The 27542-nt window shown below is 43.1% G+C and overlaps 1 protein-coding gene across 3 annotated transcripts; it reads right to left on the bottom strand.

Moving 5' to 3' along the window:
• Positions 1-25226, bottom strand: SEC11A (SEC11 homolog A, signal peptidase complex subunit). 3 transcript variants are annotated; one of them, XM_054589234.1, is made up of 6 exons: positions 25051-25223; positions 15507-15616; positions 11499-11648; positions 6859-6978; positions 647-704; positions 1-504 (listed from the first exon to the last, which is right to left on the bottom strand). In XM_054589234.1, exons 1-6 carry the CDS (start codon positions 25099-25101, stop codon positions 454-456), a joined length of 540 nt encoding a protein of 179 aa, XP_054445209.1. In that variant the 5' UTR covers positions 25102-25223; the 3' UTR covers positions 1-453. The 3 variants fall into 3 exon arrangements, with proteins under 3 accessions (XP_054445209.1, XP_054445216.1, XP_054445223.1); XM_054589241.1 differs by lacking the exons at positions 1-504; positions 647-704 and adding an exon at positions 947-1049 and having other exon boundaries at positions 25051-25226; XM_054589248.1 differs by lacking the exons at positions 1-504; positions 647-704 and adding an exon at positions 4619-6331 and having other exon boundaries at positions 25051-25226.
• Positions 25227-27542: the final 2316 nt, after the last annotated feature.

Here is a 27542-nt window from a genome sequence, read left to right as displayed (position 1 = left end):
ATGCAAAGTCTTTTATTTAAAATTTTGAAAAGTTAAGACTTCCGACCACCTCAGTCTGCACCATCATGAGGAGGGATGGCGCTTCGAACGCGGGCAGAGCTGCGTGTTCCTCGACAGAACTCTGTAGGCACTTTAGAAGTGAAGCCTGGCTTCAAAATACAAACACTGGGGGCTTTGGCTCAACCTTTTAATATAAAAAATTCACCGATGTACAAAAATGCGGAAGTGTGACAATGACAACATGAAACCCTGTGACTGAGAGTCCCCTCGAGCGCATGCCGCGTTGCACACGCGCCCGCCCACAGACTCTGGCGTGGAAACATAAACTAACGCAAACCAGCTCTACCAAGAAGGGCCAGCTTGTGTGCGCTCCGCTCCGCTCCCAGACCAACAGCAACTCCAAACATCAGTAACAAAAAGTGGGGCATCTCCCAGGGACAGCAAGGCAGCTTCTTACTCACGATGAACCAGCACAAATAAGCCCAGCAGAAAGAGCACGGCGTACTGCAAAAGAAACGCAGGGCAGTCAGGGCCGGCTACTCAGCTCTCCAACTAGTCTTCTATCTTTTACATGTAATCCATTTAACAGTTTCCAAAATTTAGCGAAAGATCACTTCTTAGTGAAGCATGAAGTATAGGATCTTACCTTAAATTTAGGATAGTCATTCATGAGGATTGTCACAATTCCAATATAAGGAACGAATCTAAACAAAGAAACAAAAAAACTGATCGTCACAGAACTTCCGAAGTAGCTATTATCATTTACTGAACATTCGCAGGATCTTCCACAGAAAACGAATGTTCAGCTCACAAAGTCTGCTCGTACGTGCCGTCCTCCTGTCCGACCCCCCGGACGGCCCGGCGCGAGGGGAGTTAGGACTATCACCATTTTATAGATGAGGAAACAGGCTGAGCCCGTGGCACGGGCCTCTGAGCGGTAGACCCAGTTCCAGATCCGAGGTCCTGGGCCTCTGTCTGGTGACTCGTTCTAGCTGCTGACTCAGTGCTGGGGGCGGGGTTGTCGTCATGACCTTCGGGGAGCTATCAATCTAGTTGGGGAGACAAGGCAGACAGAGCCAGAACATTACAAGGTACTTCATGCTAAGTGTCCAAAAAGTGGGAATGAGAGCCCTATTCCAGCACTGACGGTTTCCTCGCCCTCTCACTCACTAACCACCTGCCGCCTGGCCGGCTCTGCTCCCATCGTCCTTTATTCCGCAGCTTCGAACTCCCATGACCGCAAACCTGCCTGTGAAATCCCTTTCTCCTTGGTTCTGCAACAGGTGACAAACCGACTTCCCCACCCACCTCTGGGCTGCTGCAGCCTTGTGTTTTTCACTAGTTCTTTCTTTCCTCTTGCCCTTAAGTTTGTCCCCTCAAACCAGGTAAAACCACCTGTTCAATAATTTCCTAGCACCTGACATACGCCCTCTGAAGTCTTCACTCCCAGCTTTAATGACACAGTCAGATGGATAACTAGCTGCGCAGCGCCTGTCCCTCCTCGTGTACTCCAAGCTCTAGACGGGCAAAAACGATGCCAATCTTGCTCCCCACAGAGCCTCAAGGCCAAACACAACACCTCGCACACAGCAGGTACTGCCTGACTGAATGTTTGAATGTCCAGGCCTCTTGTTTCCTCCTTCCCTTGGGGATCTCATTGTCTCCCAGGAATTCAACTCTCCCCTCAATGCAAAAGACTCCTCCACATCCTAAGAACTCAGGGGAGAAAGAGAAAGTTAGCACGGTTCCTTCACGTGGGAGGAAACTGCACTGGACTTGGATGGACTGGGTGATACTGCCCTTGACCCCGTCCTGGAGAGGCGAGGTCGGGCTGAAGGAAAAAATGACCTTCGCACGCATTCGAACGGCCCAGACACTTTTACCCTGAACATCTACAACCTCTGAATCACTGCAAAGGTGCGCAAACAGAAATTACCTCCCACATAACACCTCCACCACCAGAGCCCTAGGCAAATCTGAAAAACAGGTATTTTGTCTTCGGTACATTTCACTTCTTTTTAACAACTCCTTCTGCTTCCTGCCTCCAGTCCTCACCCTGTCCTGCCCCTCTCCCTCCTGGCAGCGTGGCCCAGTCCCATTTCTCTCCCCTCACCCCCCAATTCCCACTCTGGAAGTTGAAGTTCCTTAAAACCTAGACCTCCTTTGTCAGAATCCCTTGCATAGCTTGTTACGGATGCAGATCACTGTACTGGCCCTGGATTTACTGAGTCAGAGCATCTCTGGAAGGTGGGGCCCAAATGACGTCCCTGCACACTGAGGTACATGCAGCACAGATCTAGCATGTGACACGCATGGAACAGACATGTGGTGGCAGACAGTATCCCCTCACAAGGCCCACACTTTGGTTTCTACCCCTGGGACCTTTAAGAGCTGAAAATAACAGTCACCACAGACTGGCACAGCCAAGAAAGGAGGGCAGAGAGATGTTCTCTAGATCTTTAATACACACTTTTCTTTTTCATGTGGTAACTCTTTAATGTAATCTCATTTGTCTCATTTATAACACCTTCATAAAAGCAACAGTATTCAATAAAGGTAATTCACCTAATGTAAGAATGTGAAAGCAAAGAAAAAGCCTGATGGTAAAATGCAGATTCGAAGATACAAAAGCACCCATAATTTCTATGAAGACAGTATCAAGCTGCCGATTCTGACCTGATGATCAGCCCGCAGCAACTCTCACGGGCAGAGACCTTCGCTGTTCCCTCCTTACAAGCATATTTAAGCTCAGGGACCGCAGCCGTTGGCTCCCAGCAGTCACGCAGTCCGTCTGAGGTCTCCACGGACACACTGGTCCCTGAGGTTCGCTTTTCCTTGCCACCATGAGTGCAATGATCTTTGGCAGTAACAGAAGCAAAAGCTAAGACAACGTCTGGCAGGCAGTCCACAGCCCCACGACAGACTCAGTGACTGGCGCCGCCACTTCCCTCCACGGACAGAGACGGACCGAGTACATGAGCCTCTGTCCTCAGTCACCTCCCAGCCAGTCAGATGCCACCCCCCCCACCCCCCGCTGCCCTGCGCAGGTGAAGCCTGCGAACGCAGAGCTGGTGAGGAGCAGAAGGGTTCGCGTAAGTGAACCGAATGCTGCCCACACGGCCACCCCCAACAGTGGCCCGCGCCCAGTCCCCTTCTAGGAGGTGGAATGAGAGCACACACGCGTCCTGGGGGTCTGGGTCGCAGTGCTGCTGAGGGCGTGCGGCAGGACGTCCTTCTGTCAAGAGTTAAAGGGATTTGCATCTGGGAAGCCTGCACCCCAACACCTGCCTTAAAAAGGATCATTGTTTCTACCCCAAAATAACCTCTTCAAGGTAAGTAAAGAGAATATTTCAAAATCCTCATCTGTAAAACTGATTTCGGCCAACACAGAGCTCGACTACGTCTCCCCTTCTGTATTTTTTTTATTCCCCCCTTCCATGTCCACGGCCCTCTCTCCCCTGATCCACCAGCTTTCATTCTCTTCTCCCGCTGCTGCCAACTCTTCTTTGACTAACAGGTCCTCTCGCGTTTCTCAACTCCCTGAATTTAGAAAGGATCACCCCTAGTACTTAGTTGGTTCAGTGTTAGCTTCATTTTCTAAAACTGTTTCCCTTACATGCAACAACATGAATGAACCTTGAAAATCTTGTGCGACGTGAAAGCAGCCAGCCATAAATGACCACAGAGCGTGAGATTCCGATACTGCAAACTGTCCAGGCCAGGCAACGATCTCCAGAGACAGAGGCAGACGGGGGTCCCAGGGGCTGCAGGGAAGGGGTGGGCAGTGACTGCAAATGAGCACCGAGTTTCCCTTCTGGGCTGTGGGGACTTCTGGGGCTACACAGCGGTGGCGGTAGCACACACCTCATGAATACGATAAACCCTGACGAACTGTACACTTTAAAATGGTGAATTTCACATTCCAATACATGTGAATCATATTTAAACAAAGGTGTTTTTTTTTTTATACTTGTTTTATTGAGGGCCTTAGGCCTCCGTGTAAAATTTTTTAGTGTGCAGGCAGGCAGCTGTTTGAAAAGAATTTTTAAATGCACACGGATATTTGTCCCACAGTTACAGCATGATCTGCGAGAAAGCTTTACTCTCAAGGTCTGGGTACAGTCTGACTTTGAAATATCAGTTTAGGGCTTTATAAACACAATTTCCACGAAAAGAGGTGAGGCGCCCCATTGTGCGTCAAGGAAAGCGGCGGTCCGTCAGTGGAAAGTGGATTTGCGCAGTTAACATCTGTGCCCTGCGGCTCGGGCCCGGATGCTGGCACCGCACGGAGAGCCGCTCATTTCAGAAAGCACCAGGCTACTCCATCCTCTACAACAAGGTCTGTATCTTCAATATGGAATTAGAAATAACACTGTATATAGCTTATGATTTTTCAAAAACTTGTCAGAAGACAAGTTACTTCAGTGCAAACCTCTCCCCTTCACAGAGTGATGCATCTTGTGCCCAAACAGGGGCCCGAGTGAGCAGACAGAGCAGCACCGAACACCCAATGATCAACATCCAGATAAGGGCACCCTCTGCAATGCTGGAAGGAGCATAAATAAAACACTAGGGCAAAAATCTGCCAAAAGCCTTTGTGCCGCCCAGTAATTCCACTTCTAAGAATCTACGGAAGAAATGACTGGGCAAAAGAACAGAAATATATGTAACGATGTTCATCCTAACACTGTTCATAATTTAAAAAAAATGAAAACAATCAGCTCCGACTGGTGTGGCTCAGTTGGTTGGGCATCATCCCTCAAAGTAACAGGTCGCTGGTTCAATTCCCCATTGGGGCACAGGCCTGGGTTGCAGGTTTGGTCCCAGGTTGGGGCATGCACGAGAGGCAACTGATCAATGTTTCTCTCTCACATCACTATTTCTCTCCTTCTCCTTCTCCCTCCCTGTCTGTCTAAAAATAAAGAAAAAAAGAAAGAAAACAATCAAAGCATCTAACAAAAGGGGACTGTCTAAATAAAAATGTGGTCTGTCCATACAGTGAAACAGCATACGGCTTTGAAAATGATGATATTGAGATAAATCTTTTGATTTGTAAAGATACTGATAACCTTGGAGGACGAAGAAGAGGCTATAAATTGGGACCATTCTTTCCCTCTACACAAAACGTTTATTATGTAAACACGCATCTATACATTAACAAACACATCATTATACATAAAGGCTATCACAGCATACACCAAAAAGTTAAATATTTATGGAGGGGAAGCAGAAGAAGACTTTGCTTTTTGATGACTGTTATTTCCTTATGTTTCTAAGTTAATCTGTACAGTTAAAATTAAAAACAAAAGGACTCCAAGAAGCTGATGAGTTTGAATGACCGTAATAGCAGCATCCTGGGAGCTGAGAGAGATGGGGAAACAGATTTCCCAGAAACACTGATGGTCTAATTTGGGTGATAAAGGCATGCCTGGCTCCATCACAGGAAAGGAAGTTCTCCCGAACTGGCAGCACGCCCAGCAAGACCCCAGGTGTGCGGGAGGCAAAGCACAGGGCTCTCATTCTCATCAGCTCTCTGGCCCCAAACTGAGCCTCTCTCATGCAGTCACTGTGGCCGCTTTCACTTAGTAACTCGCACACTCTTCTCTACGGGAACCGAGTTCCTTGGTGTGGTGGCCTGCGCGCCACAGCAGCGATTTTCAGCTGGTGGGCTGCACAAATGTTTAAAACATGCAATACCTGACTCTTCAGTCGGGCACTGACCTCTTCTCCCTTAGAGGTCAAATTTTAAAAAAATGATAATAAACACAACAAGAGCTATCCAATGTGAATGAATCAAAAGTATACCTATTTTCTTTTGTCAGATTGGCAAAAAATCTGTTTTTTCATGTGACACAGACTTTTAGTGATTAGTTTATGTGCCATGAAATGATATTAGTTTATGTGCCATGAGAGAAATCACCTGAGTCCACATTGTCCGTTCTAGGCCCGCGGGAAGAGTGCCGTGTGGCATCTGAGGCGCGAGAACCAGCAGCTCCCCGTTCCGGAGCTGCTGAGCCTGCGACAGGGGAGCGACGGCTGAGGAAGCGGGCTCCGGGGCAGCCAGCCACTTACCATTGGCGCGACCTCAGACAAGCAACCTAAATCGCCTGTGTTTCCTCATCTATAGAATGGAAATGTTAGGGTTGTTTTGAAGTTAAAAAGAAGTAATACTTATAAAGCACTTTGAATGAGCTGCTAGCACAGGGTAAATGCTAATGGATGTCAGTTATTGTTAACACTATTAATACATGAAGGCAGTTAGGATCCCACACTTCCTCATACCGATCACTTACAATTCCTGTCCTCCACTCATCTGTTCTCCTGATAAAATCTGAAACAAACAGGCTTAATATAACTTTTAAATTTCATGTGACCTCAGTCAATTTCAAGACTAGAAATAAAACAGTATGAAGTAAATTAATACGATCAAATTAACTGGGATGAACATTTTCAGCTGCTGACTCCGTAAGCACTTAAGAAGCGGAAGGTCCACGAAGCAGGGCTGGAACCGCCCGGCTCCCAGGGCTGGCTGGGCACCGGCACTGGCGTGCACGGGGGGTGTCCAGTAACATTTCTTGACTGAATTAAATGAACAAATGAATTTCTAACACTGTCACTCCAATTCATCACCTCATCACTAATAGTGCTTTGCTGTACTTCCTCGCCTCCCCTCTGGAGCCGTATATCTCAAGTTTTGGATGCATTTTAAGAAGCCTACTTTTTCAAAGGACACGAGGTGATTGGGCAGAGCCAGGACCCAACCATTATGTCCAACTGCGTGAGATCAGACGATATGACTGAGCGGGCCATGTTCCAAGGGACGTGAAAAACTTAGCAAACGCTCCCCTCTGTGCTTACCCCCTTGCTCTCCCCACGACGTCTTTTTTCTCTAGCCAGTGTTGTCCTTGCTTATAGAGGCCTCGGTCATCCACTGCGTTATTGTCTCCTTTGGTCAAAAACTTGATATGTCCATTTTGCCTTACAAAAGAGTAAGAGAAGAAATCCATGTCATTAAATACCTTGATGTCATTCGAAAGCATAAAATTTGCTCTTGTTAACCAAAAATTCCTGTGGAACTGTGGTATTTTCATACCGTTCCCAAGATCAAAATAATTATTTGTTTAGCTAAAAGAATGTTAACAGTTATGTAGCTTTATAACAGGGAAAAACTGGAAAAAAGCCAAAAGTCTAACACTCAGGAGTCGAGATCCTAAGCAAGCACTAAGGACATGTTACAGAAGACTAAGGACATGGGAAGATCATACACATTGTATTAAGCAAAGGAAAGTTTACAAAATAGCATGCAGTATAATCACCTTTTTATATTAAAATAAACACAAGCTACCAAGTTTTTTTTAAATACAGAGAGCAAAGGAACACTAATATTAAACTACCCCACAGGATATAAGAGGCAAAATGAAGGTTATGTAAAACTACAGAGTGACCCAATTTCTTCAACCAGTAAGTTGCAAAGAACAAAAAAAGTTGGAAAAGTAATTTATGTATTAAATAAAAGAGACTATAAAGCCGTATCAACCAACTGCGACTGAGGACCTTGTCTGAATCTGAATTGAAACTAACCGTTAAAAAAAGCTCAGTGATTATGTTTCATAGACATTTACCAAAATATGTACATATGACATGATATTTATGATTTGATTCAAAATAATACAGGCAGAAGAGGGGAAAAGGTGGTACTGTAGGTGGGACAGACTTGCCATACATGAATAATTGCTGGGACTGGGTAGTAGGTACATGGAAGTTCACTGTCTTGTCTACTTTTTGCAAGTTAGAAATTCTCCATATTTAAAAGTTAGCAAAAATCATAGTATCTTTCTTAATCAGAAACATACTAGGTTAATTCTTCTAAAGAATCATGCGGTTTCTAGTAATTTTAAATTTCAATCGAAAGCAAAGTACATTTTACAGTTGATGAAAACTATCTTAAAACTGCCCTGGCTGGTGTGGCCAATGGACTGGGTGCTGTGCTGTGAACCAAAAAGTCAGCAGTTTGATTCCCAGTCAGGGCACATGCCTGGGCTGCAGGCCAGGTCCCCAGCTGGGGGTGTGCAAGAGGCAATCAACTGATGTATCTCTCACACACGGATGTTTCTCTCCCTCTATTTCTCACTCCCTTCCCCTTTCTCTAAAGATAAATAAATAAAATCTTAAAAAAAACCTATCTTACAATTAATTCAAGTGAGTTGGGTTAACCACAGCTAAATCTGCAGATAAAACTAAATTGGGAGGTGTTGCAAACGCCAAAAACAGCTAGGTGCAAACAGTCACATTAAAAGTAAGATTCCAATAAGAAAAAAATGCAGAGAAAAATAATCTGCAGCTCACAACTAAGTGAAAACAAGAGTCTGAAAAACGCTGGAGGGCAAAGAGGGCAAAGAGGGCAAAGAGGGCAGGGGCGGAGGCCGCCCGCCGCCCGCCTGCCAGTTGGGAGCAGTAGGAGGCAAGAGCCAAGTCAACCGCGAACACACCGAACACAAGGCAGCCACAGAGGGTCAGGGAAATAACGTCCAACAGAAGACAACGACGGGGAATGGGGAACTCCCCGGGAACGGAAAGGGACCCTGCGGGAGATCTGGACTGTTCCAAGAGGCTTGATTTGTCAGCCGACCAAACGCGCCCAATCTACCCCCTCCTCCACACCAATAGGCTCAGAAGACACCACTATAGGAAAAAGCCAAGGTCTCCTTTATCTGCTTCATAGTGTAACCAATATTCTCCGGTGGCACCCGGCCCTTATTAGACCTACTCCAGCCCCTCACAACTCATAGGCCCAAAATGCTGACTGACCACATTCCCCCTGCTAGCACAGGGGCCAAATATTTAATAGGATCTACCTCTAAGGACCTCAGCACGCTTACAGTTTAATTTAGCCATCATAATACTGTGATGGGAGCAAAGCAGAAGTAACCACTTTATAGGTGGTTGAATATAAACTGTGTAGTAAATTTATAAAACAAAAAGAGAATTACCCCAAATATAACATTATCTCTGGGTGCTAGGATTACATGTGATTTTGTTTTCTGTATGTTCCAATTTCATGCAGCATCACGTGTAACAATACACATGTAATGAGAATGTTCCTAAGATGGAGAAATATGAATAAAAGAGCTTTATGTGATATTTACAGACTGACAAAGGAAACTTATACAAGGAGTGGGTAGAGGAGGAAAGGAAGGGAAAACAGAAGAGAGAGGTCAGTTGAACAATTCCTACCTCTCGTTTCCGTAAAGCTCAGGGTTTTATTTCTGAAAGAAATGAACAGTGCAAAAACGAGCCTGAAAACACACGAGACTGGCTGGCTACAACACTCAATCCATTTTGGTGGTTATTTGGTCCCATATTTAAAAACAATGTTAATATCATTAAGTCAGATGATTATTACAACCAGGTATTTTAGTTTCTCTGAAAGAAAAAAGGAAATTGGAACTTCGGAATATCAGTAACAGTCCTGCAGGTTGAAAGCATCTCAAGAGTTGAAAATAAATCACCAAAACCCTGGACTGCAAAGTACCATACATCTTAAAATATTCAAATTTCTGTTTAAAAATTACTTTCAAAACTTAAGGGATCTGCAGTTGACATAACAGTTGTCCATGACACTGCCCTAAAACAAGATGAACTAATTTAAAAAAACCTCACTGGACTGCAAAGGATCACACATAAAAGTGGACAATTTCTGCTCTCCCTGAAGCACAGTCTGGATTTAATTTGATTTCCCTGATAAATGCAGGGGAGGTTGGCTCTGCTTTGTCCACACAGGGAATGCTGAGAACAAACAACACAAAATCACTTGAAGAATCTGGAAAACGCTACCCGTGCTGAATAAACCTTCACAACTCCTTCCTAGTCAACAGTAGAATGCCATTTTCAAATTATCTCTTTCAAAATATGTACTCGAGTCAGAAGAAACAGAGCGGGCAGATCTCTACTTCACCAGTGAAGAAAACTCTCCTAAACTAGGCGCTTTACAGAGATTTTCAAAAGCAGCAACCGACAGTGGCCTCTCCTTGAGGTGGAGAAGGCGGGCTGCCTTAGAGGCGGGCGGGGCGGGGCAGTGCTCATCCGGGGGCCGCGGGGCCGTAGGGGGTCCGTAGGGGGTCCGTAGGGGCTCCGTAGGCGTAGGCGCGGGAAGCCCAGTGCCCCCGGCTCACTTCCCCGCTGAGCAGGACGCCTGCTTCACCCTCAGTTTCCTCTTCTCCTTCCTTTCTCGAAGTTTCCCTAGTCTAGAAAGGCCGTAGATTTGAAGGGCGGGGCTGAGGATTATGTAGCTGGACAGGGAAGCACAGGCTTAAAACTCAGGGATCCCTTAATTCCTTTTTCTAAACTGCTTTATATTACAAATAAGGAAACTGAGGCCCAGGGAGGTGAGGTTTTTTGGCTCACTCTCATGCTCCCCACCCCCGCAGGGGACTCTGAAGCTGTTACATATATCCCTTCTAATTCTAAAATGCAAGAGTCTATGTTTAAGAGAATAACTTAGGTTTTAGAAATTTTCTTTGGGATTTGAAAAAATCGGTGAATTTATTCTTATTTGAAATGTCTGTTCGATTGCCTTAAAAGTTCGTTGCTTTTTAAAAAATATTCAGGCTCCCTCATCCATTATATCAGAAGATTCTAATACATTTGGGCCCTGACTGGTGAGGCTTAGTGGGTGGGGTTGTCCCACAAACCAGAAGCCACTGGTTAGATTCCTGGACAAGACACAGGCCTCGGTTGCGGCCAGGTGCCAGGCTGGGGGCTTGCAAGGGGCAGCTGATCAGTATTTCTCTCCCTCTCTTTCTTCTCCCTTCTCCTCTCCCTAAAATACATATAAATAAAATCTTGTGTTTTTTTTTTTAAAAAGAAGATTCTATTTGGGATCAACCTTTACGTCATTTGTGGGGGGGCGGGTATCTATATTATGCACACACACATACACAAACAGTACGCTATTCTTGTGGCCTTTGTCCTTAATACGGACAACTAACGTCACAAAAAGTGACAACTGTGTCCCTCCATCCCCTCAGAGGCTCCGGAACCATTCCGGAAGGAAGAGGCATGTGAGATGACAAGAGCTGACCACGAGGTGGGGAATGTTAGGCAGAATGGTTCTGGCGCTTGACGTAACCAATGCCATTGTAAGCAAGTTGCTTTGAGTGACCTGAAGGCCCGTATCACCTGAGAGGAATGTTCCTACACAGGTAAACAGGCTCATTAAGTTGTTTATTGTTTTGGAATATACAGAGTTACTGATCTGGTTGGGAAGCAGAAGAGAACCAAGAAAAAGGTCCAGAAAAACCTTTAGGGAAATAAATGAATTAATAAGTAACAATTTTGTTTTCAAATTTCACCAAGCCTTCAGGCATTCATAAAAATGAACTGGAAGAAGGACCTAGGAGTTTCCCAACCTTCCTTAATCTTTAGCCTATCAAACTAAATACTGTAAACAGCAAAACATAAAAACATTTTAAAACAGGAAACATATAGTTTGCACATACTTTTCATGAATCTTCAAGACTCGGTGAACTATAGGAATCTCTCTTCCTTCTATTCTAAAAACAACGATTTCTCCCACTCGTATGGGATCTTCAACTCGATTTGTGAGGAAGAGGAGGTCTCCTCTGTGAAATGCAGGTTCCATGCTGCCGCTGGGGGTGGGAGGAAGAACATAACAGCAAAGAGAAAGCCTGAGATTAAATTTACTCTCAAAATTAGATATTCAAAAAAACAATCAAAAGTATCACCTTTGAAGTATACTCTATACTTTAACAAATATAATGACAACATAAAATGTAGGCTGTTTAAAAATTACTTTCAAAACTTCAACAAAACCATCAAAGGTATCACCTTTCAAGAGAACAATCAAAAGTATCACCTTTGAAATATACTCTATACCTTAACAAATATAACGACAACATAAATGTATACTGTTCTAAAAATATGGTTTCTTCAGAGTAATGACTTATACAAGTTTTTTTTTCCGCTATTGGCATTCATTAACTAGTTCCATTTCAAGCATTGCTATTCAAAGGAGCTTAAATTTTTGAAAAGGGCAATGTTACTAATTCTTTAACCTTTTAAAATTTCAAGTGACAAACAGAATATTAAAGAATGAACTTTATAATCACTGCCCTTATTCTCGCTTCATCGGAAAACACTAAACGTATTAAAATATTCAAATGAGAACCGGATCATCCTCTCCTGCCATTTATAAAGATACAGACCAAGATGACCTTATGATTCCATGCCATGAAGAAGGGAGAACAGCTCTTCCAGTCAAAGAACAGTCAGCTACTGAGATAATGCTTGTGTTATAAATTTATTTATTTTAAAAAGAGAAACAAGAAAGCAAGCCAAGGACAAAAGCAGAGATTTTTGCCTAAGAGATTCAGAAAAGAGCAAAGGACACAAATCCACGGTAATTAGTGCGGACAGACTTCTCACTTCTCACGTGTTCTACCTGATGCCAAGTGCTTCAAAGGTCCTAACACATTTGTACTAATTAATGAACCTTTTCTTTCTATTAAGAAGTAGCCCATCAGTAATATTTTCAGAAACTCAAGCTCCAGTTTTCAGTAACAACAGGTTTAGTAAGAAGAAAATGGATAGACAGGGAATAAAATGAAGACAGGAATAACAACAAAGCCCAAACACTTCGGCTTGGAGGCCCTGGGCCCTGTCCGTAGGGAGACGGGGAATCGGGGGGGCCTGGAGTTACACATCCTGAAAATGGTAAAGGCAAAGCTTGACCCAAGGTAGGCAAACAGAACCCACTCTCACTGTGCTACATCGTTTCCAAGCCACTCTAGAATTTTTAACAGGAAGTATCATAATAATATTGGCATTTAAGAAACATCACTTCAGAAGCTATAGACTGTAGAGAAGACATTTACATATTTATTGAATTAATGAGTAAAGTGGGACAGATGAAAAGGTAGACTGGGAGACCAGTTGTCCAGGCCATTACTTATACTTGAACACTTGACAAATACTAAAAGTGTTATTTAAAAAATGGACACAGGAGAATAAATAAGGGGGAAAATACAGAGAAAACGATGTCTATACAGCGTTACCTCAATTATGTAAGAAATAATATACATGAAAAAAGAGACGAAACCGTTAACAATGACGATTATCCCAGAACTCTGGGTGACGTAGTTTCACCCAGATTTTTATGTTTTCAATATTTCATATAATGAAAATATACTAACTTTTTTCCTGATCAAAAAAGCATTTTTTTAAAGGTCACTCCAACGGCCCAGGCAGGAAGCGCCGAGGGCCTGAAATAGAACAGCAGCGGGGGGACAACTAAACACGGCAGAACCGAGACGGGCAAAGAGCACATCTGACGGCCAGCTGGCTCCGCCGCGGCGACTCCCAGGCTCTCCACACTGAGCAGATGGCAGCGACGGTCCAGAAGGAGGAGGAGAAAGAACAGGTTTGTGAGGAAAGATGAATTTCACTTTTATTACGTGGATTTCAAGTGCCTGGTTGACATGCACATGCAGAAGTCCAGCGTGTGGTAAAAACAAGAGTCTAGACCAGGGAAGAAAGGTAGATGAGAAATAAAAAGATTTAAGAATTCAGATATAGATGGCAATTAAACATGGATAAAGTAAGAGGGCCATTAAAGAAATAAACCAGGAAACTTTTTGAACTTTAAATAAAATTATTAGTAACCTTAACACTATCTGACCAAACTATACTTTTAAATTTAAACATCAATCATGATAAACTTGTAAGACACTATATATACATCACTTAAACATTTTTAAATTGACATCAGCTCTGTAAAGGGAAAAGTTCTGAATGCTCCCTGAAACGTCAGTTAATAAAATAAAGAGGAAGAAAGTATTTGTCTTCACCCCCAAAGGCTTCGCAACAGTCCTACGAGCGACCCCTCCGCTGGCCCCAGCTCTCCCACGAGCCGCCTTTCTCCAAGGACGGCTCCTCCTGCCCGTCCCGGCCAGGCTCTCCTCTGGTGGGGCCTGGTCACTTTTAATGGCTTTTCTTTATTCCACACTGGCAATCAGAAAAGCTCAGTACATAAATATACCACGTAAGTTACCCAAACACCCCTTGGAAGCCCCAGCTGATCATACAAATTTTCCAGCTCTAGCAAAATGGGCTCTTTTCAGACCCACCAATGAGCATGTCCTCAGTCTAATCCCCTACTCACTCCAACATCTGGATTTAAAGGTCATTAGATTGTCATTAAACACCGCCACTGAAGGAAACTCAATCTGAAGTGATCCCCGAAGAACCGCCACAGGAAGCCTGCCCGGGCCTCCCGCTCCTCCCCCGCAGTGTCCGGCAGGGCGGCCCCCGCTCAGCGTTTGCACAGCTCACCAGCGGACGCGCGCTGCTGCGCTCAGGACTGTCCGGAACGGAGGGCCACGTGACTGCAGATCTGGAGAGGTCCTCTGACATAACCTAGTTCTAGCCTTCTGGTGTTTGGCCCGCATTGTACAGGTGAAACTATGGTTCAGTGAATACATGACTTGCCCACGGTTGTAGTTAGACACGAAAGAGACAGATCCGAGTCTCTATACTCCCAGAGCAGTACATTAAATACTTTCCCAGCTAATAAAATCCATACATTTCTTTGGATTGCTAAAGTTACAGTTGCATTTGATTATTAATAAAAACAGAAGTAAGGTAAACAGAATACGTGAGACACTGGAGACCTAGTGCTTCCCATCACTTGTTGCTGGAAGTGTACCTTATATGACAACGAGGGAATCAATTCCCTCTTGGTAAAAGCAATATACTATGAACCAGACTTGAGATAATGTTAATGATTTGGTTTATTTTATGTTTACACTCCATTAGCTTCAGAAAAGACTTGGGAGAGCTTATATAATTAAGCCCAAATTAAGGCAGAACTATAATGATTCAATTAAGTAACCAAGTTGTAATTCTCCAAAAATGAGCAAGTTAGGTTTTTAAAGTACTAAGAGTAGGAATATAAGGAGGAGGAAGCAAGTACACTGGAGAAAAAATTCAGTGCTACAAGTATTTGTCACTTTAAGAGATGGCATTAGTATATTCAATATTCCTGAAGTCTATTTAGAAGTGATATTTAAAGGTCAGCAGGAAACATGAAAATAATTAGTGATGCTTTTGTACTCAAACTGAGAACATGCTGCCCAAAAACTCTTGATTTGGAGTTAATATGTAATTTAGCAAACTCACAACTAAATATCAGCCCTAATGTATCAAAGGGAAGAGTATAAGAAGACATTTCAGAAAATAAAGTATGTCTTCAGAAATGTGCTGAAAATAAAGCTCACAGAGGAGCGGTCCTAAGCCCCTTTGGGGTCTGAACGTAAAGGGTCTGACCTGTTGAGAATTTCTCACAACTGAAAAACAGCAATTACATTTCTTCCAGGCCCTCGTCTCGGAAGGAGCGGTTTGTACAGGAATGATACAACAATTATTCAACATTGCAATTTTTTTCGCAAGCAGTGCCTCGCAATCCCCTGCCTGAAAACAGCGACTCTTACCTGAGCACCACTACAATTGGACTTTCACTTCCAGTTATGACCATTAACCCCTTCCAGATCATCAGCGCCGAGGAGACGATCATCCCAAAGTTTAGGACTTGATAATAGAGCTGTGAGAACAAAGGAGGAGAGGTTAGTGCAGGTCTGCTTTCAGCCTTCTGGGAGAGCACGTGCCCGCAGAGGCCATTTTCAAGTTTCAAGTCGCACCCTTAGCGCAGCTGAAGGTGGGAGACAGTCTTTCAACTTCCCTAACACTCATGCCATCAGCATCCTAGAACATCCCTCTCTCTCACCCCAAGTACCAGCTCTGTTTTGTCTGCTGAAGTACATTGCATTTATACAACTTACTGTTTCCAGAACTTTTCACAGAAGGTATTTCATTTGGACTTCACAACCATTCAGTTCAGATTCAATCACATTCATCATATACACCAGCCAACAGTGGAAAACCTCTGCTTCCACACTCCTCTAGTCCTTCCAGTTCTACCTCTATCCCTTGATAATCACAGGCTCTTTAATGACATTTAATCCCACCCCTCACTTTACAGTTGAGGAGAGAGAGGAAGTGACTTCATCAAAGCCATACAACTGGTCAGTCAGAGAGCTAGGACGGGAAGGGCAGCCTTCTTTCTGCCTTAATACACTTCCACTACGTGACAAATATAAAAGTCTATGACTTGAGTAAATAGTACTAGAAAGGCCTGTCAAGCAAGGCAAAGAATGCGAGCCAAGTGTGTTGGCCTAGGCCGGACGACGGGCGACGGGCGAAGGCAGCGAGGCTCGGCTCCTGGCACTCGGCTCAGGGAGGAACAGGCGGGGCTGGAGGTGCCAAGGAGACAGGCAAAGGCACATCGGGCCCAGAGCCTGGAGAACCTTGAACGCATCATTTTAAATGTGAACCTGAAAAGACATGCTTGAAATGCTTTAAAGTAAGAAAACAAAACTTTCAAAAATATGTACCATGTAAGTTCACTTTCATTATTTTAAAAATACATGTGCATGTGGACAACCTATAAGACAACTGTTCTGGTCTTCAAAAACTCAGTGTCATGAAAATAAACATGCAACACTGTTCTAGATGAAGAGGACTAAAGACATACAACTGAGGACAGAAATTTCAGCAAAATAACAGTGACAGTAATTTTAAATACTGCCATTTAACAGGCCATATCTGAAAGTTATATCTGTTCATTTATCTTAGCTTTCACGTATGACAATTACATTTCTACTCTTGTAAGAGATATCTCAAGTTCAACACATAGGGTATTTTCACAGAAGCCAGACTTCCAGCAATTTTAAGCAAAGATAGAAGTGACCGTGGAAGCAACAAAATAGCACTTGGCCTACGTATTATCCGAGGACCAGAAACCCACAGACTCACAACCCATAGGCCCAGTTCCCCTGCTTTCTAACTCTCAGAAGCGCTTAGAGGCTGGGACGCTGGAGGCGGACACACCGACAGCCGCTGGCCATGAACCTGTGGCCCTGGACCAACAAGCATGTTCAGAACGGACACCGCTATTATGGCCCAATAAAGTCACTGCTGGTCCTGGTGAGAATCTTAAATGATAATAACAACAACCTGAAGAGTCCAACAGGCATAATTTTACCAATAACAGGAAAAAAAAATCTGTTAAACCATGTTACAATCTGACAAATGAAAACATATCTATATATCAGAAGTACAATAGCTTCCTTCACAATAGCCTCAAACTGTAAACAAAAAGAAAAAAAAATTCCATCAACAGATGAATAAATAACCTGCCATATTTCCATGTAATGAACTTACTACTCAGGAAGAGAAAAGAATGAACTACCGGCACACACAACGTAAGTGAATCTCAAAAATGGACTGTTTAGGCCAAGTTGCAGTGAGAGGGACCAAATTTACCTCCCTGCCCAAAACAACTAAAACACTGGACAAAGGAGATGAAACGAAGGTTCTGAGACACTGTACGCGAGGCTGTGTCCAAGCAGCACACAACTGTGGTCACTCCGGAAGGAGAAACAAAGAAGGGGGCCCTGTGATCGCTCCACTCACAGACTGGAGCGTTTCTAGAGCGAGGGCAGACGGGAAACGCAGATGCAGGCTGGAGTCTCCCGACTTGAGGGTTCACAGCGGGCGTTTGGGGAGGCCCAGGCAGCCAGGGCCCACAGGCCGCACAGAGGTCTGCAGGGGGTCTCCGCGCAAGTCCTCAGCTGCGGCCCCTCCGCGTGCCCAGGAGGGAACCACCACGGGTGGGAAAGAACCGTCTGAAAGGAGCAGATGGAACAGTTCTCAACGCTCACATGGAGCAGGAATAGCTTGAGTTCTTGAAATAACAGCAGACTTCTTCACAGTACAAAGAGAAAAACCTTCCACCTAAAATCCTATTCCCTGAAAAATTCCTTTAAAAAAATGAAGGCAAAACAAAACCTCTTCAAAGACACAAAGACTAACATAATTCATCATGAGCAGACCTACAATACAAAAAAAAAAAAGTTTTTAAAAAGTTCTCCAAGCAAAAGGAAAATATCAAATGAAATCTGGATTTACACATAGGAATAAGCAGCATTAGGAGTAGTATGTATCAGTAAATACAAACACATCTTTTCTTATTTAAAATTTGTGGGAAATACCTAAAGCAGTAAGTAGAGGGGGTTTTACAGCAGTAAAGGCCTTACATTATATGCCATGTTTTTGTTTACACTCAGTTCAAAATATTTTGTAATTTCCCTTGTGATTCACCTTTGACCCGTGGGTTACTTAGAAATGCACTATTTAATTTCCAAATATTTGTAGATTTTCCCAAGTATGCTTCCACCTTAAAACAGTAGGAAAAGTGGCCTTGGCCAGGGAGCTCTGTTGGTTAGAGTGTTGTCCCCGATTCGCCAAGGCTATGGGTTCGATCCCTGGTCAGGACACACAGAAGCAGCAACCAATGAATGCACAAATAAGTAGAACAGCAAATCAATGTTCCTCTCTCTCTGTCTCTGAAAAAACAAAACAAAACAAACAAACAAACAAAAAACCCCCAGGAAAAGCAAATGAAACTCAAAGTAACTTACAGAAAGGAAATACTAAAAATATGAAGAGAAATAATGAAACAGAAGACAAAAAGCAATAAGGAAAATCAATCAAACGAAAAATTGGTTCTTTGAGGTCAATTAGCCAGAATAATCAGGAAGGACTGAGAGAGGTGACATCACCAGAGTAATTGTATATTAACTTGCATTGATATACCAATATTAAAAGGATAATAAGTATTATGAATATTATACCAATATATCACCAATTCCTAAAGCTCATTGAAGAAAAAATAGATAATCTGAACAGGTCTATATCTATTAAAGAAATTAAATCTATTGTTTAAAAACCTTCCCACAAAGAAAAACTCCGGGCTCAGATGGCATCCCTGGTGAGTTCTACCAAGCAATTAATGAAAAAACCATCGACTGTTCTACACCAGCTCTTCCAGAAAATCGGAGGAAAGGGAATGCCTCCCAACTCGTTCTGTGAGGCCAGCACTGCTGACACCCAGACCGCACAAAGGCGCTACGAGAAAACGACACCACAGTTACCACGGACACAGATATAAAAATTGTTAGCAACATCTTAGCAAATCAGATCCAACTATATATATAATGTATTATGAGCAAGTAGGATTTGTCGCAGGGTAACAAGGTAGAAACCTTGATATCCCTTCCTCAACAGCTGGTAGGAGACAGAGACAGGCAAGGATATGGAGACGTTGAATACCATCAAATAAAAATAGCAGCTACAGAACACTCCCTTCAACACAGCAGAATATACATGCTTGTCATTTCATTCATTCATTCATTCAATTTTTTAATTGGACTTTATGGGGGTGACCCTGGTTAATAAACACAGGTCTTGGAATACAGTTCTGTGTTACCTCCCCTGTCTACTGTCCTGTGTGTTCACCACCCAGGTCAAGTCTCCTCCACGCCATTCACCCCTCTTCGCACTTTCCCGTCCACCCCCTCTACACACGTTCTTTTCAAACACACAGGAAACATCCTCCAGAGACCAGGCTCTAAGCAAACAAAAAAGGGTCTCAACTTTTAAAACACGGTAATCATACAAACTATGTTCTCCAACGACAGTGGAACTAAATTAGAAATACGCACTAGAAAGAAATTTGGGAAGCCCACAAAAATTTGGAAATTAAGCAACATTTTTCTAAGTCACCCATGGGTCAAAGAGGAGTCACAAGGGAAATTGCAAAATATTCTGAACTGAGTGGCAACAAAAACATATGAAAATTTATGGAATGTACCTTAAGCACAACTTAGAGGGAAATTTATAGCTTTAAATACGTATATTAGAGAAGACCTTAAAACAATAACCCAAGATTCCACTTTAAGAAACTATAAAAAAAAAAAGCCAACTATGTACAAAGCAACCAAGGAAGAAAGGAAAGTTTAGAGCAGAAATCAATGAAATAGAAAACAGATGAACAACAGGAGTAAAAAAGCACTAAAAGTCAAATTCATAGACAGAAAGTAGAATGGTGACTGAGGAGAGGAGAGAATGGGCAGTTGTTAATGGGCACAGAGTTTTACTTTTGCAAGATGAAGTCTTGAAGATTGGTTGCACAATAATGTGGTACTTAATACTACTGAACTCTACACCTGAAAAAACGGTTCGGCCCTGGCCAGGTGCTCAGCTGGTTAGAGCGTAGTCCAAGGTTGCAAGTCCAATCCCCAGTCAGGGCACATACAAGCATCAGCCAATGAATGCATAAATAAATCGAACAACAAACCGATGTTCCTTTCTCTTTCTCCCTGCCCATCCTCTCGCTCTAAAATGAATTTAAGAAAAAAACCCCACAAAACTGTCTAAGAACCACAGCAAGCAAATGCCTTAATTCTTACTATGGTGCTATATTCTAGATTTTGCTCAAAGTTACATGAGGTAAAGAAAGATTTCTGAGTCCTCAAGAAGAATATCTGTTTGGATAGTAAGTGTGATTTATGACATAATTTTACTTACAATTTCTTGTGTATGTAATGGAGACTGATGTTTGTATTTCTACATCAAAACTTGACAATCTCTTCCTGAATGTTGACACCCTGTCAGTGATAAAGATGTTCCATCCTTAACAAGATCAGGTCAGTTTCCAATAATCAAAAGAAGGAATGGATCGGTCCTCTGTGTTGCTTCCACCTCCTACTCGTTGCACATTTTCTCATATTAGGTCCAAGTCTAAGGGAAATCTCCTAGGTTTCTGTGTGCTTCACCAAAGGATGAATTAATTAATTAAAAAAAAAAAGTTACCAAAGATCCCCAAAACTCAATCAGATATCACTGCAATAGCAATTAAGAGTTAAGTGATCCTAAGAGATAGGAAGATATAAAAAGAATAGATGATTCTGCCAAGTCCTGACGTCATTTGATTTAGGCAGGAAAACAAAAAGTCAGAGTAATCCCATCATGGGGCTCAAACATGGATTTAATCACATTCTGGCCCATATCCATCAGTCATTAAGAATTCTCAGAAAGCAGAGGACGTAATTCCAAAAATTACATGTGAAAGGAACATAAAAATGATTTGGTGTGATGGACACATTTCCTTAGTGAGTAAACATTTTTGACCTTCCCCTCAAATAATTATGAACAGAAAAAAAAATACATGTAGTGTTAACATTTTAATGTTAAGGACTTTGTACATGTTTGGAATTTTAGTATTTGTAAAATTTAAGAGAATTTGGCCTATTACAGTATAGGTCAGGTTTGTAATTCCAATTTACAATGTATAACCAATTGTTGTAGATGTATTATTTTAATCAGAAAGTATGTTATCTATATAGTGTTGAAACATTTGAGAGAGCTTAAGAGCTCAGAATTTATAAAAATTACATGAATATTCAGTGGTGTTTGTTGAAAAACTGGTATTCTTAAAAAGGAAATTTTTAAAATTTAAACATTAAATGTAATGTCTTTAAGATGTTTAAGTTTGTATAACAGCCCAAATATTCAAAGGCCTTAAAAGTGATGGTTAAAATTTGCTAAGCTTTAAATAGATTTGTAAACTCATTCTAAAACCTTTAAGAACTTAGTCTTAAATTTTTAGCTTTTACAAATTGAGTATTTTTTTATTGCACAGATTTTATTTATTTATTATTTTTAGAGATACGGGAAGGGAGGGAAAAAGAAACGGAGAGAAACATCGATGTGCAAGAGATAGAAACATCGGTAATATATTGATTGGCTGCCTCTTGCACACCCCCCACTGGGGACCTGGCCGGAAACCCACGCATGTGCCCCGACCGGGAATCTCAGTGGCAACCTTTTGGTTGGCAGGCTGGCACTCAATCCACTGAGCCATACCAGCCAAGGCCAGTATTTTTTTAAATGATAACCCTAAATAGGCTTTTCTGCACTCAAAGGTCATCTCAATGGGCATCGAAAACCAGTGGTGTGCTAGAGCCATCCTGCTAAATTTTAAGGAATTCTGCAAGTTGACTGTTAAACAGTGTTATTTAAATTAGTACAACTAAATTACATTAAAAACAAAGGTAAAAAATGTTCTAAATTCATGAGTTCCTAATTATTTTACTATATTTTATTATCTCTGTTCTTAAGATTATTTTTTTCTGTATTAGTTATGAAGTAGAAATTACAATTGCATGCTACTGTATCTCTTCCTAATTCTACATTCAATAATGTCATGTCAGCAGCTTGAAATTAGCCCTCTTAGGGGTATTTACACCATAGAAATAGGCAATCTCTACAAATCAGAACTTCATGGATTAAGAAAAGTTTCAGGAAAATGGTTATCTGATACACCAGGAAAGGAGCCACACTCCAGAGGGAAGAAGACAAATAAAGGAGTATGTAACAGCTAAAGGAACTTTAAGAGATCACATAATATTCAAGGGCAGCCTACAAAGACTCAGAAAGAACACAAGAAAAGTTCAAAAGACAGTTAAACACATAAGGTTTGAAGAGAACAATGTTCACAGAGACACTGATATGAAATAGGTAGGAAAAGCAAATTGGGACAAACCAGAAACAGTGGGAAATGGCGGGCTGTAAAAAGACTGGGTCTTACAGCGAAGGCCTTTCTAGGAAAATGGGGAGCCACTGAAGGTTTGGAGGAGGAGAGAGATGAACCTGGCAATACTGCATAGGATGCAGTGAAGGTAATGAAACACTTTATTTTTGAAAACTGTGAAACAGACCCCCCAAAATTATATTACACGTAATAAAAGTCTTGAGTAAGGCATTAAAAATCAATTAGAACTCAAAGCTCAAAAGAATACATACTCTGTGATTCCACTGATACAAAGTGCAAACCCACCTATGTTGACAAAAAGCAAATCTGTGGCTGCCAAGTGCTGAAGGAGAGTCCGACCGCAAAGGGGCATGGGGACCTTGCAGGGGACAGAAATGCTCTGTATCAGGGGTGTCCCACCGCTGCCTGTGGGCCTCATGCGGTCCAGGATGGCTATGAATGTGGCCCAACACAAAATCATAAATTTACTTAAAACATTACTTAGTTTTATTACTTAGATATGTACATTTTCTATATTAGTGATCACAAACTTGGGACCTGCTCACCGATTTTAAAAGATTATTGAAAGGGCCAGTGCATAATTAGGGTGATTACATGAGGACTTTTTGGACTTATCTGTGGTGGCAGACATCACGAAAATTATGCACGGATCTTTTTTTACTCGTCAGTGTTCGTTAGTGTTTGTGTATTTAATGTGTGGCCCCAAGACAACTCTTCTTCCAGTGTGGCCCAGAGACGCCAAACGGTTGGACTCCCGCTCTCTATTGTGAGTGCGATGGTTGTATGTAACTGCAGGAACTTATCAAATCGTATACTTAAATGGATGTAGTTTATTGTACCAAACTATTCCTCTACGGACTCGATAAGAAAAAAGAAAAAAATTACAACTCAAACATATTCATCAGACATTTGATGATATGTATTTAGGCATAAGTGGAAAAGTTATGCAGTGACAACAATTTCAGAGAAGTACTTTCAGAGAAACCAAACTTCTACTTTCCCTTTTTTTCATGTGATGAGCTCTCAGTATCCAAAGTCACTGTCAATCCTTTGGCCCAGAAGTTTCGCACGGGTAAAAAACCTCAAGTCATTATTTTCCCTCGCCCCATTCCCATGCTATCCAACACCCCCCACCCTCCCGTCGTTTCCCCCTCACAACTGCTGGGCAGCTGTCCATTTTCTTGCTCTGTATAATGGGAATAAGATTACCGACCTCACAGGTATATAAAGCACTCTACACATAGGAAGAGCTCAAAATAGTTACTGTTTTGCCTTAATCATCTTCTACACATTTATGCCCCTGGAAGGCATAATCTCTCTTAATTACTTTTGCACTTTCTCTCACTGTATCTAGCATAGGGTACAATAAATAGTAGGCCCAAGATAAGTATTTTTTCAGAGCAATGTCTGGGGTACCCAGAAACTCACGTATAGATGAAAAAGACATTATACAACAAGGGAGATTCTGAAGTGTTATCTTAAAGACATAACCGTTTTTGTGCGACTTGAAAAGTATGATCAGTTATCACTGAAGGAATTAAGAAACATTTCTAAGAGAAGTTGCCACTGAGCTAGCTGCAGTCTGAAGGGGACTGAGGGGAGGCTGCATTATCTACTTCCTTAAATGGTACTTACAAATCCTGAGAAATAGGAGTCCAAGAGAGAAATCTTTAATAGTGACACTGGGAAAATTCTTAACAGCAAAATACTGTAAAAAGGCCCGAGGCAAGCAAAACCAGGCTCTGCCGACAGGCACACAGAAGATCAAAAGGAGCAAACTTTCCTAACGACTAAATAATCACAACAGCATCCCCAACACCACTTGGTATACGATCTGTAAGTTCAAGACGGAGTAAGATTTAAGGACAAAATCAGGAGATCTGAATTTCAAGACTCGTGTGCCACTAATATTGGGCGGTATACCCGAGGACTCTGAAGGCTGCCACCTTACTGCTAAACGGACTCGAGGGCAAGTATAGCAACTGTTCCAACTCCAGTCCGCGGCGGTCCAAGAAGTCAGGGCAGGCCGCTGGGGCCCAACTGTACTGGAACGGTTGCAACCGACAGAAAGTAGCAGGACGGCTTTTGTGGGGTCTACAACCGCCCTTCCGAGCATCCCAGCAACAGTAAACTGCTCAATCTAGTCTCCAGAATCCATCGGGAGCCGCTGCGACTGGGGAAACCCTGAGCTGGCCGCCTTACCAAGTCTAAAACAATAAGCAACTCCAACTCTCACCTACAAAGCGCCCTCCGATTTCCATTTGATCTTCTGCCTCAATGGGGTGGATGGAAGGTGAAGACTCAACTTCCCGCTCCGGCCCTAGAAGGCCCTGAATTAGCTAGGGGCTCAAAATAACAGGGGGCACACAAAGCGACCTCTGGCCTCAGATTCCACAAAGAGGTGGTCCAGGCGTCAGACTCGCTCGGGCCCTCACACAGGGGCCCAGAGGCCCGCAGGACTCGGCAGTGGCAACGTCGAAGGGAGAGGGGAGCCTGGAGAAACAGCGGACCGCCAACCTCACCTGCCGCTTGTTCATCCGCCGCACATCGTCCAAAAAATCTAGAGACACCATGGTGGGGACGGCGAGAGAGAGACCGGCGGCAGAGAGCGGAGCAATGTGACCGGCAGGCGGAACGACTGACGCCGGGCTGAGCTCGCAATGGACAAGACCCCCGCGGCGCCCTCACTTCCGCTTCCGGGGCGGCAACCGGCGCGGCCCGCCCCTTCGCTGAGGTGCGTGGACGAAAGAACTTGCGACTTTCGCAGTCCAGGCTCCCGGCCTGGCTTCGCTGTAGGAGGGCTCTCCCGCTTTGGACCTCGCCTGCTGAGAACCTGAGAACCGACCGAACCCACTTCTGAGCTCTGCCCTGCGACTACTCAAGGCGGGGTTTCAGGGAAAGCCATCCTGAAACTTCCGGAAGGCGGGCATTCGCGCACGCCTGGCCAATGGGAAGCCAGCCTCCGGCGTCTGAGGGCAGAAGCGGCTCCTGAGTGGCCGGCGCAGTTGAGCGCTGGTCTGGGTGTGGCACTAGACGTGTCGCTCGGCCTCACAGTCTAAGGGAACTGACAGCTGGACTGGTTTCGTAAGTGCTTTTCCGGTAAAGGTGAAGGGTGCCAGAGACGTTGAAAGCACTACCTGAATCTCTTAAGTTTAAGAAATTCTTGGTTGGACAGAAAAGTCCGGGACGATTAGAAAGCAACCGAACCATGAAACAGTGTGATAACACCAGTGGTATGAGTCATCAGGTTTCTACCTGAACTTGACCTCGTTTACGAGATCTGACTGCCGCCTTGAACTTTACCTCCTGCACCTTGATGTGACCCTTCTCTCGCTGCCTTCTGTTTCGCTATGCTATCAACAGCCTTTGCTTTGACTAGCTGAAGCTCCTGATATACATCTAAGACAAGAAGGACCTGCGCTGGTCTCTTGCTATTATTTTATTTCTATCTTTTTCAAAATACTGTTTGTCTCATATTGGGGGACAAGCACTTCTTACTAACCTGTTTACCCCCCAGTGTCTTACATGAAATAAACACTCAAAAAAATGTCAAATGAATGAATGGAGGTCTTAAAACCCAGAAAGCCCAGACCTCCCAGACAAATGCATCAAGCGAGACTCTAAGGATAGGATTATCTTCACTAAGATCCGTGGGGATGTTGGCTGGCAACGCTCGCTCAAGGCTGAAAGGGAATTCATCAAATTAAAAAGCAGAAGATAATAGCTGTAGTCCTCAAAGAGCTTTCAGTATCACTTGCAGCAGGGAAAAAAAAAGTATCTTTATGAAAGGAGACAACACATTAAGGTATAACTGCTAGCCTATCCATGCTATAGAAACTCAAAGAGAAAGAATCTTCCAGGCATGTCAGACTTCTGAGGGAAGTTAGTCAAGGAGACTTCTGAGGGAAGCTGGGCCTCAGTTGGGCCAGCTTTGCGTTATAAAAGAGGAAGCATAATGTCGAGCACAGACTAGAAATGGGGTTAGGTGTGGGGATAACACTCAGGCTTCCTTTCTGGTAGCTTACACTGTTGAGAACAAGATAGACTGAGTGAGAAATAATTGGAGAGAAAAGAATGCATTAGGACGGAATAGGTCCGGGAAGGATTAATATAGACTGGGTAGATCTGGAAAGGCTTAATGAGATTCTCTGAAGTGCAGGGGAGGAAACAGCATCTCTTATGAAAATAATTCAGATATTTAGGACAGGTGATCCCAGACTAGATAAAGACATAAAGCCTAAGGAATTAAATTTTCCAAATGTGGGACTCTGACATGCTATTTTCTCTGTTCACTGGGCTGCCAATCTTCCCAACACATAAGTCGTTTGGACCCCAACAATCACAATGGCAATCTGGTATTTTCCTTCATATATAGACTGCTGGCCTGCCTAAAGGAGGCACCTTATTATAGAGATTAAGTTAGACCTACTTGGCTTTGAATCACAGATCAACCACTCACTAAGCTGTGTGATCTTGAGCCAATCAGTTACCTCTTTTTTACCCTCAGTTTTCTGGTGTGCAAAGTCAGAATAAAAAATAATTTATGTCACTTGAAGATTAAACAAGTTAGTACACGTTCATTCAGCAGTTGGCACAATCGATGACAAATGGTGAGTGCACACTGTTAGTAGTCATCGAAAACAAGAAATGGATTCAAACTGATATCCACACACTCAGGGTTAAGAAAGTCTGTCATTATAGTTGAGCCCTGGTTAAGGGTGTCTACCAGCAGAAGCAAAGTGGACTCCATTTTTTAAAACGCTGCACAAAATAACCATGATCTCACCAGTTTCTTCTTGTCCTTCTGAATGAAGGAAATGGTGGGTAGAAAGAAGGTCCCCTTATGACCCTGCTGGCAAAGGAAGTGGCCCAGGTGTATCAGGGCAGGTCAGTGCACAGGCCACACTGGAAGCTTCGTTCTTCCCTGGCACCATTTCTGCAAAGGATCCCATCTACCCTGACCCCCCAAGGTCAGATCAAGAGCTAAAGAAATGGGACTGTTTGCCTACCAACC

This window comes from Pteronotus mesoamericanus, unplaced genomic scaffold (genome assembly GCF_021234165.1).
Source record: "Pteronotus mesoamericanus isolate MK-2021 breed Mesoamerican mustached bat unplaced genomic scaffold, CSHL_Meso_final contig_1242, whole genome shotgun sequence".
NCBI lineage: Eukaryota > Metazoa > Chordata > Mammalia > Chiroptera > Mormoopidae > Pteronotus > Pteronotus mesoamericanus.
Note: the sequence above shows the minus strand (reverse complement) of the source record. Positions and strands in the feature narration are given on the sequence as shown.

Excerpts from the sequence above, each read along its gene's own strand:
- SEC11A (XM_054589234.1), bottom strand. The coding sequence starts at position 25,101 with ATGGTGTCTCTAGATTTTTTGGACGATGTGCGGCGGATGAACAAGCGG. Across the intron at positions 15,617-25,050 it reads GGCGGATGAACAAGCGGCAG|CTCTATTATCAAGTCCTAAA; the intron begins GTGAGGTTGGCG and ends TTGTTCTCACAG. Across the intron at positions 11,649-15,506 it reads CCAATTGTAGTGGTGCTCAG|CGGCAGCATGGAACCTGCAT; the intron begins GTAAGAGTCGCT and ends TCCCACCCCCAG.